The 17429-nt window shown below is 37.2% G+C and overlaps 1 protein-coding gene and 1 long non-coding RNA gene across 2 annotated transcripts; both read left to right on the top strand.

Moving 5' to 3' along the window:
* Positions 1-7438: 7438 nt before the first annotated feature.
* On the top strand, positions 7439-7867 carry LOC104883231 (uncharacterized). Its single transcript, XM_010667713.2, has one exon. The coding sequence runs from the start codon at positions 7439-7441 to the stop codon at positions 7865-7867; it is 429 nt and encodes a 142-aa protein (XP_010666015.2).
* Positions 7868-9842: 1975 nt separating this feature from the next.
* LOC125493202 (uncharacterized) lies at positions 9843-17189 on the top strand. The gene is made up of 2 exons (XR_007269719.2): positions 9843-10343; positions 16990-17189. It is a non-coding gene; the product is annotated as an uncharacterized LOC125493202 (long non-coding RNA).
* The last annotated feature ends 240 nt before the right edge of the window (positions 17190-17429 follow it).

The following is a 17429-nucleotide window of genomic DNA, read 5'->3' as shown; positions in this document are numbered from 1 at the left end:
TCCCACATTATCTCTATATATCTGATGCCGAAAAATATAACCAAAAGACTGTCCTCCATCTTCCTCAAGTTTTGGTGGTCTAACTCGTTTGACAAAAAATAGATCTACTGGAGAAAAAAAGAACTTTTGAAAAAGCACAAACTGGAGGGAAGGCCGAGGCTTAGAAACATAGAGCATACAAACAGATCTATGCTATTTAACCAAGCTTGGAGAATACACATAAACAAAGAGTTCCTAGTCCATAGAATTTACGTGGCCAAATATAAGAGGGATCCCCTGAACCTGGCTATGGATAACTCCAACCCCTTAAACTGCTCATACGCAGTAAGAAGCCTTATTAAAGCCTCGTCTAGCTTCATCCAGGGTATTAGAAAGAAATTGGGTAATGGGAGAACCACCAACATTTTCACAGATGCTTGGCTCTCTAAAAGGCCAACCTCGCCAAACCAAAACTCAAACAACATAACAACAATTGCGGATCTCATAGATGATAACAAGAACTGGAAGACAAGCAACATTTGGAACTCATTCTCAAGAGAAAATGCTATGAGGATTCTATCTACTCACATACCAACGGAAAAAGAGGAAGATGGGATAGACTGGAAATTCACGAATTCAAGTCAATATACTCCAAAGTCGGGCTACTGATTCCTGAACACCAGTATACCCATTATCAAACTGAAACACAATTCTGGAAAATCATCGGGAATTCAAACATTTTCCTAAAGTGGAAACACTTCTTATGGAAAATATTGGTTCAAGCAATACCTACAGCGTCCAACTTAGCCAAAAGGCAAATCCAAGTGGACCCAAGGTGCAGATTATGAAACCATGAGTTGGAAGATCAAGATCATCTATTCAAAAATTGTGACTTTTCGCAAAGAATCTGGCTCACAACTATGGGCATAAGAGTGACAAGATCAATAACTATCCCCATCAAAGACTGGATTAGAAACTTCCTAACCCTATTCAAGAAAAAGAAAGAAGAGGAGTTCACAGAGTTAAGAAGGGACTTTATATCTACTCTATGGGGCCTTTGGCTACATAGAAATGAAATAGTATTCTGGAATTATGGAAATCTACTTGGAAAACAGGAAGAGACATAAGGAGGCAACAAGAGTCTGGGAGACAAAACTCAAGCCAGAGCAAAATCAACAAGGACCAAAGGAGTGGGTAATAGGAAACAGAACACATCAAAAACGAATAATAATACTGGTTGACAGCTCATGGAAAGTAAAGTGTAGGAAGAATGAATGGCAAGCAGCAATAGCATGGACTTCTCAACAAGGCAACACAATCAACACAAGATCTGAACGAATCTTTGCTATATCTCCCCTTCAAACGGAAGCAAGAGTGATACTTCAAGCAACTAAAGACCTACAGTGGAGATGCGCAGACGATATACAGATCAAAACAGATTGCATAGAAATTATCCAAGCGTTACAGAATCTGGAACAGTACAATAAAGACATCTATCACATAATCAAAGAGATCCAGAGCCTAGCTAAAACATTCCAACAATTTAAATGCACGAAGGCATCAAGAGCAGAAATCTGAGCTCCCATAATCTAGCCATCAAGGCAAAAAAGGGGCTATAACTAGATTTTTTTCTTCTTTACCCGTGGTAAAAAAAAAAAAAAAAACTTGTACTCGCATGAAAAATTGAGTATATGTTATGTTCATCCTCTTTTACTTAATTCTCCCATATGAATTTATTCATCTTAAATCTAACTTATTGGATATTGTTTTGATGGTGAATTGAACTTGAGAAGTATTCGTTATTTAACTTATTTGAAGCTATTATTATGGGTTGCTAAACGATCTTAGGTGTAATCTAGACATCTAGTGTTTGAAGCCTGTTATAAAACACACATGTTTGATTTATTGTGCGCATTGCAGATAATAGTTTACACTTTACAGATTTGGAACAAAATAAATGGCAGTAAGGATATTAAAGCCTAGATGAAGGTGACAGTTCCCGGGTTGAACGTACCATGACTTCTTCTATGGAGTATGAAAAGATGTAGAGGTTCTTAATTCCAAACAATGGTGAGCACTGCTACCATATGTGCTTGAATTTACAACATATGGAAAGTGAAGCTCTTTTGAAGGAGAAAGTTAACATTGTGAATAATATTGTAAAGAGGGGCACATAAGGATTATTTTTTGGATTTTTTGTGGGGAAGGACCAAGTAAAATAGGGTTTTGTGGGAAAAAACACCACTTAAATTTTTTTTTCGAGGGAAGAACCAATTAAAATACTTCCTTTGGCAACTTAACACTACAATACGATTTTCGGCCAAATTGTCAACTTTCCGGCGTTGACAATTTCTTTCCTCCAAAACCTCGATTTTTTTTTGTTTCTCCTCCTCCCCAACCACTACGCCCTACCCACCGGAAACCCCCCCACCCTTAGTCCCCTGCCTCGAAATCCTCTCACTCTCCTTCTCTTTCCTTTTCCTAGTTTCATCCTTCTTCTTCACCTTCCAATTCCAAATCCTCCGACCCCTTTTGCGCTGGTTGCCCCCCTCTCTCTCCTCGCGTGTCCCTGCTCTCGTGGTTCACCTATCGTAGGGCGCAGGGGATGAGGATTTCGGTGGGGGTTTCAGATTCCGGCAGGTAGGGCGTAGGGATGGGTGGAGGAGGATTCCGGTGGAGTTTCCGATGGGTAGGGAGTAAGGCGTAGGAGTGGGGGAGGAGGATTTCAGTGGGGTTTCCGGTAGGGGTGGGGGAAGAGGATTCCGGTGGGGTTTCCGGTAAGGGTAGGGGAGGAGGATCCCGGTGTGTAGGGCGTCGGGATGGGGGAAGAGGAAAAACAAAAAAAAAACCGATGTTTTAGACGAAAAAATAAGTCAACGTCGAAAAGTCGACAATTTGGCCGAAAAATTGTAATGTGGTTGCCAATGGAAGTATTTTAATTGGTCTTTCCCTCCCAAAAAAATTTAATTGGTGTTACCCCATAAAAATCCTATTTTAATTGGTCCTTCCCTACAAAAAACCCTTATTTTTTTTTTGTCAAAAACTACTTTGTATATATCGACTAATGGAAAATATATTATTATAATACATTTTCAAAATAAAAAAACTATTTCCTTCATTCCTTATTGATGTTCCTATTTCAAAAGTTGGATACTATTTAGTATTACATAGAATTTTCGATATATAAGAAAAAATAACATACTCATGTGTGATCTTATTTGATTCGACTCAATGATCATTTTAATGATATCAATTTTTTTTTACAATTTTTTATTGTTTCATAATTACATATTACCAATAGGCAAAGATGTGCACTGGCAAATGATTGCATATGGTTACTAACATTGCCTTCAAATTGGTTTGCTTTGAAAAAGCTGCAACTTGTATGCATGGAGCGAGAATGATGATAGAGAGGACCAGAAAAAAAATGAATTGGGATATGCCCCTCCAATTACAAATAATTGTTACACATAATTTTGAGGGAAAACCAACACAATTCTGCAAAAAGCATGAAAGAAGTACAATAAAAGCATATAAGAACCATCAAAATATTGGAGAAAAGAGAAAAGGAAAGGTTTTGGTCTCATTTCTTAGTTGAGTTCGCTTCCATTCTTCAAATGGAAGAATCTGTCTCTTTAGGATAATATTTAGGATGCCCTATTATTAATGGTAAAAGCACTACAACAAAATGTCTGAATAACGACCACAGATTACGACCACACGCGAATCTGGTCGTAAAATATAATCAACTACAACCAGATTTCGATCAAGTCGTAATTGTTGACTTTTTTCAATGATCAAGTCGGATTTATTCCCGGTTTTATTATTGACTTACGACCATATATAAATTACTTACGACAATTTTGTGGTTGTAATTGAAAATTTTACAAGTAAAAAAAAAAGAAAAAGAAAATTTAATTTTTAATCTTACTCAAAAAGCAACCTAAAAGTTCAGTCTTTCTTTTCTCCTTTTTCCTTTCTCTCTCTACACACACCAGCCATGGCATCTAAAACCTTGATTATTTCCCACAAAAAAATTGCAAAAATTCAAGTTAAAATGAGTGGAATTGTTGAGCGAAGTATTGAGTTGTAGAATAAGGAACACGAGCACTGTCAAAGGTGTTCTCCATAACCAGAACAAATTGAGGTAGCGAGTACAGTGAGAGGCGTTCGACATATCTGACCTAACAAAGCTGATATTGGGTTTCCTAAACTCCTTGCTCAAGAGAATTTCGTTTCAGGTATGGGTTTCAATCAATCCTTCATTTTTGGGTTCCAATTCAATTTTGTTTGTTTTTCATATAATTTAACATTTAATTGATGAAATGCTTTGCTTGAAACTACTAATCCTAAGTCATGTGTTTGTTGTGTGAGTATATTGGTTTCCAAAACTACAATAAATAGTTGTTACTTGTTAATTGTGCTCGATTTAATGACGTTACTATACTTGATTTCTATTAACGTTGCTGCTACTTTGAGTGGTCAAAGCTATTGCTTATTTTCTTTTGACGTTTTTGCTTGATGCTGCTTAATGTTGCTGCTCCACTTCAATTAAAGCTCTTGCTAAATTATACCGACGGTGCTGCTTTATTGTTTTAATTAAAAAGACCCATTTCCATATAATGCTACTGCTTATGTATTGAGTGTATTGCTATTTTGAATAATGTACAATATGTTTTGGGTTATCTATGATGAAAATTATTGTATGTCATTAAAATAATTGTCTTAAAATGGATGAATTTGTTTGTTTCAAGACTAGTACTTCTAAAAGTTTTGGGATTTTCATTTACATGATTATTATTTTGATTTGAATCTTTATCATGACCCTAATTTCCAACAATACTTTAAGGGGTCTTGAATTTTTTTTTAGAATCAGAGATAAGGTAGATGAGATGAGAATGCATATATGATATAGTAGGTCATATATTTTTTTTTACAATACTAATTAGTGAATGATTATATCATATACGTTGATTGTTTTTCTCTTTTTCTGTGTCTAATTTGTTCCTCGAAGTACCTTTTACTGGGATTGATTATCCGTCATATATTTCTTTCAAATGCATATTTTATAAAATGAAGTATAGTAAGTAATACTATCTAATTGATATAAAATTTTTTGTTCAGAACTTTTATAATGGCGCCTTGTAAGGATTGGATGAAACTTGGGAAAGATGATCGCTTGAATGTTGTATATGAAGAAGGTGTTGAAACTTTTATAAAATATGCATTTGAAAAGACGGGAGAAGACAATAAAATCAGATGTCCATGTATAAAATGTAAAAACTCATCATTTGGATGTTGTAAGATGGTTATGGATCATTTATTGACTTATGGAATTATTCAAAGCTATACTTTTTGGTATCATCATGGAGAAAGGGTAGGCGGGGATTCGATTGAACTACAATCTAGTTAAGGTGGTGGTGTTGGTGATGATGATAATAATATGTTTGAAGATGACAATGAGGATGAGATAGAGATAATGCTTAGAATTTTTTTTTCCAAATAGTTGAGTATTTGGTGAAAATTTAGCAAATCATAACTTTTTTTGTGATTTGGATGAATATTCTGGTTTCTTTTCAGATTCCTATTCATCCCAAAGACCAAGAGAAGACGACATTCATATGTCCTTATGGCACTTTCGCTTACCGTCGAATGCCTTTTGGTTTGTGTAACGTCCCTGCCACATTTCAAAGATGTATGATGGCCATATTTTTAGATTTCATTGAGAATATCATGGAGGCATTCATGGCTGATTTATTGTTTATGTTTCTAACTTTGATATATGTTTGCATAATCTTTCTAAGGTCCTTAAATGTTGTTGTGATGTTAATTTGATCATGAATTAGGAAAAGTGCCACTTCATGGTCAATGAAGGAGTGGTAATTGGTCATCTTGTTTCTGAAAGTGGCATCCAAGTTGACTAAGCAAAAATTGAGGGGATTGAGAAACTTCCTCCTCTCGTGAATGTCAAGGGAGTGAGGAGTTTTCTTGGTCATGCGGGTTTCTATCCCTATTTTATAAAAGATTTTTCTAAAGTCGTGAAACCCCTAACTCAATTATTGCTTAATGATGTCACTTTTGATTTCACTGATGCTTGTTTGGAGTCCATTGATAGGATTAAGAATGCACTGATAACTGATCCAATCATACAATTTCCGGACTGGGATTTAGTGTTCGAGATTTCTATGGGAGCAGTGCTTGGATAAAGGAAGAATAAGGTGTTGCATGCCATCTACTATGCAAGTAAAACCTTAGACGGAGCTCAAATGAACTATGCTACTACTGAGAAGGAGCTCCTTGCGATTGTTTACGCCCTTGATAAGTTTCGAACCTATCTCATTGGTTCATAAGTCATTATTCACACTGATCATGCCGCCCTCAAGTATTTGTTGGCCAAGAAAGAGGCGAAGCCGAGGTTCATTCGCTGGATTCTTCTTCTTCTTCAAGAGTGTGATCTCAAGATACAGGATAAGAAGGTGTTGAGAACGTTGTTGCAGACCATCTCTCTCGTTTGAGGTTTGAGTCGAGCTCGGATGGCCTTATAGATGATTCTTTTCCTGATGATCATCTCCTTGTTGTGTCTACCCAATCCCCTTGGTAAGCTGATTTTGATAATTACTGTGTTGGCGTATCCATCCCCTTGATCTTACATATCAGCAGCGCAAAAAGTTCTATCATGATGCTAAAAGGTATTTCTGGGAGAATCTGTTTTTATATAAAAAATATGCTGATGGGATGTTTCATAGATGTGTTGCAGATTGGGAGATTGAGGTAGTGCTACAAAATTGTCATAGCATGCCCTCAAGTGGTTATCTCGGCTCCCAAGCCACAGCTCATAGAGTCATCCAGAGTGGATTTTACTGGCTTAGAATTTTCAAGGATGCTCGTGCCTTCTGTGTGTCTTGTGATGCTTGCCAAAGGACCGATAATATTTCCAAGAGGCAGGAAATGCCACATACAAGAATTTTGGAGGTTGAACGTTTTGATATATGGGGCATCGATTTCATGGGACCATTCCCTACTTCTTGTGGAAACAGTTACATTTTGGTGGGTGTTGATAATGTGACAAAATTGGTTGAAGCCATAACATCACCAACCAACGATTCTCAAGTAGTGATGAAAATGTCAAGAAAATAATTTTTCCTCGTTTTGGTGTGCCTAGAGTTGTCATCAGTAATGGAGGCTCCCATTTCAATAAGAGCTCTTTTAAGGCTTTGTTGAAAAAACATGGGGTCACTCACAAGGTTGGCTTCGCTTATCACCCAATGATCAGTGGCCAAGTGGAGGTGTCTAACAGACAGATTTAGAGGATTTTGGAGAAAGTAGTCACCAGAGCAAGGAAAGATTGGTCCTTGAAACTTAATAATACTCTTTGGGCTCTGCGCACTGGATTTAGACCCCTTTGGGCACAACTCCATAACGGATGATGTACGACAAAGCTTGTTGTCTACCACTTGAAATGGAGTATCTATCTGCATGGGCTACTAAAGAAATTAACTTATTGGACCTACAAGCTGCAGGTGAGGCGCAAGTTCTTCAATTGAATGAACTAGATGAGCTTAGACTGGAAGCTTATGAGAATCACAAGCTCTATAAGGAGAAAACGAAGAAGTTTCATGACAAGATGATAGAAAAAAGGGAATTTCATGTGGGTGACAAGGTATTACTATTCAATTTGAGGTTAAGACTTTTTCCCAAAAAACTCAAGTCTCGATGGTCAAGACCATTCGTGGTAACTGATGCCAAGCCACACGGAGCAATTGAAATTTCTAAGAATGGAGGTGAGAAGTTAAAGGTGAATGGGCAACGCTTGAAGTTATACAATGAGGGTGCTTTCATAGGCCATGTTGAGGAGATTCGTTTCAAATCTACTTTTTCTAAGACATAAGTGAGGAGGTAACATGGTCGTGCGGGACCTTCCTAAACCAACGTTTTGCGGGAGGCAACCTGTATCTTTTCTTCCTTTTACTTAGATTTCTTTTTTGTCTTTTCTTCTTAGTTTTGCTCTTTTTAGTGAGTGAGTGAGAGGGTACTAATTTTCATTTGAAGCCTATAGTGCAGGATGGTTAGCTTCCATGAGCCATGAGTTTCTCCGGGCAATAACAAGGCCAAGGCAAGCATTGAGTGCAATTTCATAGACCGTGCCGATCTATTCGGGTAAGCACCGCCCGATCGTGTCCGAGACAAAGCATGGCTCAAGCGTCTGTCCATCAAAATTTTTCAGGAAAATGTGAAGGAAGTTCTTTCGCCGATCAGGTCGGGCGAACCCCACCCTATCGGGCCCGAAACAAATTTCAGAAATCGGGAATTTTTTTTTATACGCCCGATCTGACCGGGCGTCTAGGTGGAGATCACGAGTTAATACCATGCCCTTTCTTTTCTCCCTCATTCATCTATCAAATTCCCCAATTCTCACTCTATCTCCTCTAAAATCCTCTGAAAACCCTAACCTCCGACTTCATCTTCTTCGCCCATCCTCTCATCTTTCACCTCTTACCTCCATTAAAATACTTCCCACCATCAAGAAATCACCTCCTTCCTTCACCTTTTACTTTTTTTCTCACCAGTTTCCCTACCTTTCTTCTCTGCTCATCTCATCCTTCATCTTTCCACCTTCTTTCATTTGTGGTTTTCCACAAAGGATTCAAAGGGCATCCATGGCAGAAGCACGAAAACCTCAACATGGGCAAACTTTAAGGGCTAGGGGGCACCTACCACCATCACCATAAATTACACCGCATGAAGATTTTCCTGAGGTGCTTTTCAAGTCAAAACAGCAAAAGGAGAATTTCCAACGACTGTTAGGTCGTGGGGTATTCCTACTCGCTTCTTGATCTTGAATTTTTGAGTAGTGTAGGAATCGCTAATGATTTTAAAAGTTTCATGAAAATAATTGGCATGGAAGCCCTGTATAATTATATTCATGTGAATACCTATCGGAGTCTAGTGTTTGAATTTTATAGTAGCTTCCAAGTTACTAAACCTAGTTCCTGTTGTAGCCTAAAGATCGACGACTCTACGTAGAACATGTGGGTTCATCTAGTCCATACACGTGTCCCTTCCTTGTTAAAGAAAGTACAGGGCCAAAAGGAAAGATATTTTAAGTACAATTCTCAAATTGGAGAAGTACTAGCTCATCTTTCTGGCCTAATTTGTACTTCGGCCTAGAGTCTTAAAAGGGCATTTACATAAAGTTGGATGATATGCACTCTCCAATAAATGCCTGCCACATGTCATGATTTCATAGTTTGGCCAATCAGGTGCTCCCAAATTAAGGTGACCTCAGGGTACAACAATTATCTCAGACATAATAAATAGTCCTTGAAATCAGGAGAAAGGTACTTTTTTAGAGAAATAGATTGTTACTCTGTCATAATTCTCTCTCTCCACTTTCTCTCTCTAAAAGTTTCCTTTACTACTCCTGATATCTAACTTAAGTTTCAGAGAGGGAAATACCACCTAAACCTCCATGGTGGGTCCTTTTTTGCAGGTAAAAAAAAGCGGAGCTCAAGTCAGGGTTATTCGGGTCAGGGTATTGTTGCACAAGTCTCTTATTGAAGAACCTGTTGCAGGAATAACAATATTTTATGAGTCTAGACCTATGTAACTGTAACAAACTTGTTTTTAAAAGCTTTTATTAAAAGCTAATCATAATTATTAATTTAATTATTTTCCAGATACTCTTATTTATATTTGAGTTGGAGTATGGATATTTATTTTTGTTGTATTTGTAATATACTTATTTGTTTAATTTTATGAAGTTATTTATATTATGTGTTTGTAATTTAGTTGTTTAAAATTACTGGAGTAATATTTGTTGTTTAATTACTGGAGTAATATTTGTCGAAAGTTTCCAACTACAGTCGATTCCCATTTTCATAGTTATCCGTCGGTTTATTTGACACACACTCCTTGTCGGTTTAATGAAAAACAAAGCCCACCTCTTAGTTTTTCTTTCTCTCGTGAAAACAGACTCCAAACCCAAACATTCTTCTCCTGCCTCAATCTTTCTCTCACCTCTGATTCTCTCCACCGCCCCTCCCTCGCCGGAGCTTCGCCGTGCTGCCGTTCCCCCCCGATGCGGTGTTGATGCTTTACTCCCTTCCCATCTCTCTTTCTCTGCTTTGTTCGTGCTCTGTCGTCATTGCGCCGCTCGCGTGCCGTCGCGGTGCTGCTGCTGGTGGCTGCGTGGTGGTGGTGTTCCGTCAATGATGCGCCGCTGTCATTGTGGTGTTATTGTGCTCTTGTTCTCTCTTCTCTGTTCTTGCTCGTTAATGTCGCAGTAGTTGATGTTGTTCTGCCGGCGGTCGACTTGCGCTGCTGCTGTCGCCACCTCGGTGTTGGTGGTACACCGAGTACCGAAGGTACTAATCCCTTTAATTTCTATTTAAAATTTGATTAAACCTCTTTACAGTTTATACAATTGAATTAACGATTATGAATTGATGGTTGATTGTGAGAATGACTATGTTAAATTGTTTCTACTTAGTGTAATACTTTGGTGATATTTGTGTCGGTTGGCTTGTGAGTTATGAATTTAATGAGTTTTGGTTGGTTGATTATATGGGTATGCTTATGATGATGTTGAGTCAATCCTTGTGAATTGAAGACTCAAATTTGAGAGTGTCGTCTTTGTTTATTTGTGTTATTAAATATTGGTTAGCTGTAATTGGAAACCCAAATTGAAGTAAGTCTTGGAGATAAGTGATCATCATCGGTGTGGTTCTGTTGATTTGGAGAATGGTGTCATCTTTAAGTTCTTAACTTAAGTTAATGAAACCTTAGTTTAATGAGATTAGTGACCAAAGTATATTCAACTATATATTGTTGCATTGTAGTTGTTAGTATGTGAATTTATCGTGCTAACATAAGAGGATAGAAATATATACGGAGTATAGATTATAAAGTGGTAGTTAAAGTGGTCTTTGTAATCATATTGTGTGTTTCTATCTTGCCACTTTTAAATAGTTATTACTCATTAAAAAGGGATTTGTTATTATGTTATTAATTTAGTAAAGTAAGTAAGGAATACGATTACTTATGGACTAGATTAATGTTACTCTATGTGGAAAATATATTCGAGATTATGTGATTATAAAGTATCTTCTAAATAGTTTGTTATTCTAAATGTGGTTTGACGGGTTATATTCATTAAAACAAGTGAGTATGTGGGTCTAAATTAGTATGTTTTACATAAGTTGCTAATTACTCTAAAGATATCGCAATTGCAACATTGGGTTGTTGATTAGATTAGAATTATGTTATACACTTGGTGTGTGAGTTATGATATGATGTATTGGTGTAGTCCTTTCTAGTAATGCTACGTCTCTTGTTTTACGTCTCTTGTTCTTAAGACAAACATTGATTGATGGAATGATAATTGTTGTTAACCCTGGAAACGTGACATATTTAGAGTAAAGTAAGAATCATAGTTATGGTTTGGTAGTTGTTAAGGTCCAGATTATATGTGAATTAAGTTGGCAAGCTTACAGTAATGTTTTTGTTATAACTAGAATGATCTTTTTAGAATTGGTTGAGTATAACTATGTGAAGATGATTGATTAGAAGAAAGTTTATATTAAGGTTTATTAAGGAAGGAATAGTTTCTAAAAGAAATAAAGCTTAACTAGAGCTATCATGTGATGCCAAGTGGAAGAATAGTCTGAGTAGATGGGCTAAATAGCTCAAGCTAATTAATAAGCTCAAATGAAAGTTGGAGGAACGTTTAACTAATTATTAGTCTTAATAATATGGAGACTATTGTCGGTTCGTTTAGTTATTTATGAATTAGATTATTGAGGATGTGGTCAATAAAAGATCTGAGTTCAATGACTATAAAATGGAGTAATATAATAAAGTTACATTGTTTATGGATATTCACAAAGCCAAGTTAATACATGAGATTGTTTAAGTAAGTGCAAGTTTGTGCATTACTTTAAAGTACTTTGAGTTATACAATTAAATGACTTCTAATCAGAAGGGAGGTTGACTCGCTGTACTAAGTAATAATATGATCCATTAATGGTTGACATTTATAATGGTATTGGAATCGAACTTGCGAGATAACAGGGCCCATAATTGATTAGGTCTAATCGACCTTTGTTTCATGAATCTCAAGTTGTGGAATCTATGCTAACTCTCCTTAGTTAATTCTACGAGAGAGACTTATTGTAAGTGTTAATGGTGTTTGATAACAGTTATTACCATTGATGAGATAAGAATTAATTGATAGTCGGGAAATATAAAAGTGTATAAACTATTTATAAGTAAGAATATGAGTTGTGTGTTTGTGAGTTAGTAACTTTCGGTTATAAATTGTTGTTATTTATAAATTCTATGATTCAAATTGAGCTGAACTTAGTTGCATAACTATGGTGAACCGGGAATTTGTAAGAAAGTACAATGACATGTAATCATAGCTTCTTAGTGTGAAATCTTCTAGTGTGGTTGGTTGTGCAACAATTGCTTATAGTTACTAAAGCTAGTAGATGAGTTATATGAATGATCTAATTGAGTTATGAACGATATTCGAAAGGAAGCTAAAAGGGGAAAGTAGCCTCGTCTGAGTCGACGGATGAGGTGACATGAACAGTGCCCCATGGACTATGAACCTTGGGGGCCCCACAGGGAAACATGCCCATTGCTCTGTGGGGCGATAATCGGGCGTTATATCAGGTAATGTGAAACCTGTGGATGGCTGATGAAATCAGCGGAAAAATGTACTCCGGACTAGTCGCGGTTATTGGCCAAAAGTAAAGCGAATGGTTGGGTGACGACCCCACTGTCGGAGTGTAAGCTTTGTCTCCTCCGCCGCGTTCTCTTTCCCCCTGGTTGAAAAGAATGTCATCGCAAGTATGAAAGTTATATCGATAATGGATTCCTGATAAGGAATCGTATCGTGGTAAGTTATATCGATATTGGATTCCTGATAAGGAATCATATCAGGTAAGTAATGAATGTTTATTCGTATATGAATATGAATATCGATATTGGTTTCCTGATAAGGAAGCAGATCATGGTAAGTTATATTGATGTTGGATTCCTGATAAGGAATTGTATCTCGTTATTGGATTCCCGATAAGGAATCGTTATGATGAAAGTTCTTATATTATTTATTAGGCTGATAAGGGTTTGTGTCGGACAATATAAGAAAGTGATTGATAGAATATGAAAACATAAGTTTGGATTTCTGATAAGAAATCAATTAAAGGAAGTAAAGTATATTGCTTATACCAGAGTTGGTAAACCCAGATTCCTTTGAAGATGTTATGGATTTGTTGAAAGAATTTGAAGATGTTTTCGCATATAATGTTGAAGAGATGCCAGGAATTTACCCTGACGTGGCTGTTCATTAATTGAACATAAATTCAAATAAAAAATTGGGTTGTCAGAAGAAAAGACACCTAGATCCGGCTAGGAATCAAGTCGTCGACCAGGAGGTGCAGAAATTGCTGAAGTCCAAATTCATTCGGGAAACTTATTACCCAGAATTGATAGCGAACATTGTTATGGTGCCCAAGTCTAATGGCACTTGGAGAATGTGCGTAGACTATGCTGATCTGAATAAGGTCTGTCCCAAGGACATCTTTTCCTTGCCGAAAAAAGATCAGTTAGTCGATTCTACGGCTTGGGCATGCATTGTTAAGCTTTGCGGATGCTTACTCTAGTTTCCACCAAATCCCGATGTGGCCGGAAGACCAAGATAAAACATCATTCATCATAGAGAAGGGACTCTATGGTTGCCTGAGGACGCCATTCGGCCTCCGTAATGCACTGGCTACCTTCCAGCGGCTAATAAATACTGTTTTTCAGCCTCATATGGGGCGTAAAATGGAGGCCTATATTGATGATATGATTGTTAAAAGCCGGGAGGAATAGCGACACATTGGGGATCTTCGAGAGACTTTTGAAACTCTTCAAAATACAAGTTCAAGTTGAATCCTCAGAAGTGTGTGTTCGGAGTGGTAGCGGGAAAATTCTTGGGTTTCCTAGTCGACTAAAGAGGAGTAAAAGCAACCCCTAAAAACATTCAGGCAATACTAAACATGACATCACCGTCTAAGGTCAAAGAAGTTCAGCGTTTAACAAGGTGCTTGGCATCCCTAGGACGATTTATTTCTACATTAGCGGACAAATGACATCATTTCTTTTCAACTATTAAGAAAAAGGCAAAATTTGAGTGGACAGAAGAGCACCTCCATCAGCTGCCTCGGTTGGTCAGTCCAGGCGAGGGGGAAAAATTATTCGTATACTTGGTCGTCTCGCCTCTAGCGGTGAGCGCAGTTCTCCTAGGCGAAAGAGAATCAGTACAAGTCACTGTCTATTTTGTGAGCCATGTACTTAAAGATGCAGAATGCTGATATTCACTGGTGGAGAAGTTTGGCCTGGCGCTCCTCGTGGCCAGGAGAAAGTTGAGGCCGTATTTTTTGACCCACAGTATACTAGTCTATACTGTCCTGTAATATCCTCAAGTTTTAATATTATTTAATTAAGAACTAATCGTAATTAATCAACTAAAAACGATCCAAATTTAGTAATTAAAAATTTCTAAGTTAATTTCTAAGTTATTTTGTTTGGTAATTTGGGTTAATGAAGCTCATAAATTAAGTTACTAAATTTAGCATCCATCTTGTAAATGATGTAGGACTTAAGGTTAAAAATTCTGATGGACCCAATACCCAAATCCTTTGAGGCCCATCCAAAAATCAGAAAACACAAAAGGAAAGCAATAACTCCATCTTCTTCCTCCTCCATACGTGGAAGGACAAGAATGGAGATTTCTCAACAAGTCAAAAACTATCTCAGTAAATTTAATTGAGCTTTCACTCTCTCAACCACCCTTAAACCACTGGTTTTTCTCAAACTACTGAATTTAGCCACTTGTTTTCTTGAATGGTTTTGGTAATTTAAAATTCTGAAATTCATCTACTGAGATGGAAGTTTCTCTATAATAGGGAGAATGGTTGAGTTTTAGAATCACAAAATCAACAACAATAATTCAGAAGTTTACATCAACTAAAAGAATTTGAAACAGAGGTTTTCAAATCTTTCAACTCCTTTGTTCTTCTGTTTTCGGCCACCATTACAACCACCATACAACAACCCAACAACCACCACAACTCCACTTCTCGACCACCAGCAAGAACCACCAGCCAACGCCACACCTCTTCCTCATCGTTCTCCCTGCACGACCACTCTCTCTCCTCTTTCGCGAACCGCACAGCACCCCCACACATCATCACTCGCCTCCTGTCGCCGCCTTTTGTCGCCTTCGCCGCCGACCAAGCCGAACAGTCCCCTCTCCCCTCTCGCGCATTCCGTCGTCGCCTTGAACCCCTGCACGCCCATTCTCTCTCCTCCTTTCTTTGCCCATTATTCGCTGCTGCTGCTGCTCGTATTTTCCGCCGCCGCCGAAGCTTCGAGGAAGCCACCGACCGTTCGCGCTGCGCCACACCACCGCGAGCTGCTGTTCGGTTTCGCCGGAGCTCCGAGCTCCCTTGTCTGCTGTTCGTCCCTGCTCCAAGAGAGCAGAGGTACTACACCCTCTTTCCTTTTATTCTTCTCTCTAAAATTCTGGTTTTAAATATTTTAAGGAAAGCCTAATTACTACCTTTTACTAATTAATCTAAAGGGCCTAAAATCTGATTTACCTTAACTAAACCAACTTGATTCATTGGTTGCTTGTTTATTTATTGGACTTAAGTGGACTGTTTTGTGGGCTTAATTAAATCACTTGTGTAAATTAAACCTTTAAATAGTTATGTTAGGGGTTGATTAAAATGTTATGTTAAACTAATTACTTTCTAGATCTTATAATCTGAATTCTTTATTGAATACTAGGAACACTTAGTTTACAAAATGAGTTGGTATTTAGTTCATTAGTGGTTACTAGAATAATAATAAAATTCATGGGAAATTAGGTAAGGAATGTTGTAGTAAGGTATTTTCCTTATATAGTCACTCATAATTCCAATTTGTAACTCCTTTAAATGATCATGCAACTATTAATTTATAAGCTTATAATATAGTAATACGATTAAAGGATTAGTAATACTTCTAATTTGATTTCTAAATAGTATCTATGGAACTAAGTATAAAGGTTGTGGAGGGATAAACTATTATAACTTCAACATATTACATAATCGTTAAATAAGTTAAACTTTTAACTTAATAGTATAAACTAAGAATCATACTTAAAGAGCACTAATACTAATATGTTCTATTAATTTACTAACTTATAAAAAAATGCCGTTTTGAAACTTAAAAGAACTCGTTCCTCGGAGCTCAGTAAGGACGATATCAAGGACATAAGAAGAGGATTATTATTATTTATTCTGCAATCAAGGTAACAACTACTGCTGGTACCCCAATTCCTTTGAAATGCGTTTTTTATAAGATGAATGATTTATGAACAGTGTGTTTTTGAGTTGCGGGAATATTATTACATGTTTTGATTACGTATCCTGAGATTTATATGATTGAAAGATACTGAGTTACAGAAGCATACTGATACTGAAATGATATTGTTTATGAAATATTAATGGAAGTTACTGAGTTCTGAATACACTGATCACTGTTAAAATAAAAGAAAGTAACATGATAAAGAAAGTGAAAGAACTGGTTGGTTGTACCTACTGACTGACTGAAGGTCGTGCACGTACCGTACTGTTTACTGGGGCACTGGCCCGATACTGTTTACTGGGGCACTGGCCCACTGGCCCACTACTGTTTACTGGTGTAGGACAATACCCGGGGTCAAGGCCCTTGCACAGTGGTGCATACACATACTGGGAGACGTCCCAGCACTGACTGATGTACATCAACCAGAGTAAAAACTGATGAAATGGAATCATGGACTATTAAGGTGAATTGAATGAATTTTTTTTTTCGTAAATGTTTGAATTATTCTTTCCCCCTGTTTTGTAAATAAAATGAGTTGAAATGAGTTTACGTTGCTAGGGTAGTTTGTTACTGAGCCTCGGCTCATAACGTTTTGTATTTATGTTTTAGGTACTGCTGGGGACGATGGTACTGCGTAGTGGCAAGGATTACCACCTTATTAAATCATCTAGTATTAGTGCTACTAACTTGTAAGGTTAACTTAACTAGAATGTAAGACCATATGCTTTGATATGAGTTATCGTTGTTATGTCAAGTAAACGTTAACGTTGTCTGCTTTATTATAATATAAGATGTCTAAGTTATCACTATTATATTTCTTAATGTTTAAATAGTTTATATGATTGTAGCCTTGCACCTTCCTAACCGAAGGTGCGGCAGTAATGCCTCGACTAAATAGGTATTCCGCTGCTAATTAGATTATCTTAAATAGTGAATTAGTAGTCGGGGCGTTACATGTCCAACCTTTAAAACAAGCTAAGTCTTGTAAAAAATGGATGCCTCTAGACGAATGCTCAAATCGGCAGTGGAATTGGACATGTTCTTTACGT

The sequence above is a fragment of the Beta vulgaris genome, chromosome 9 (genome assembly GCF_026745355.1).
Source record: "Beta vulgaris subsp. vulgaris cultivar EL10 chromosome 9, EL10.2, whole genome shotgun sequence".
Lineage (NCBI taxonomy): Eukaryota > Viridiplantae > Streptophyta > Magnoliopsida > Caryophyllales > Amaranthaceae > Beta > Beta vulgaris.
The sequence above is the reverse complement of the archived record's forward strand: the minus strand, read 5'-3'. Positions and strand labels throughout refer to the sequence as shown.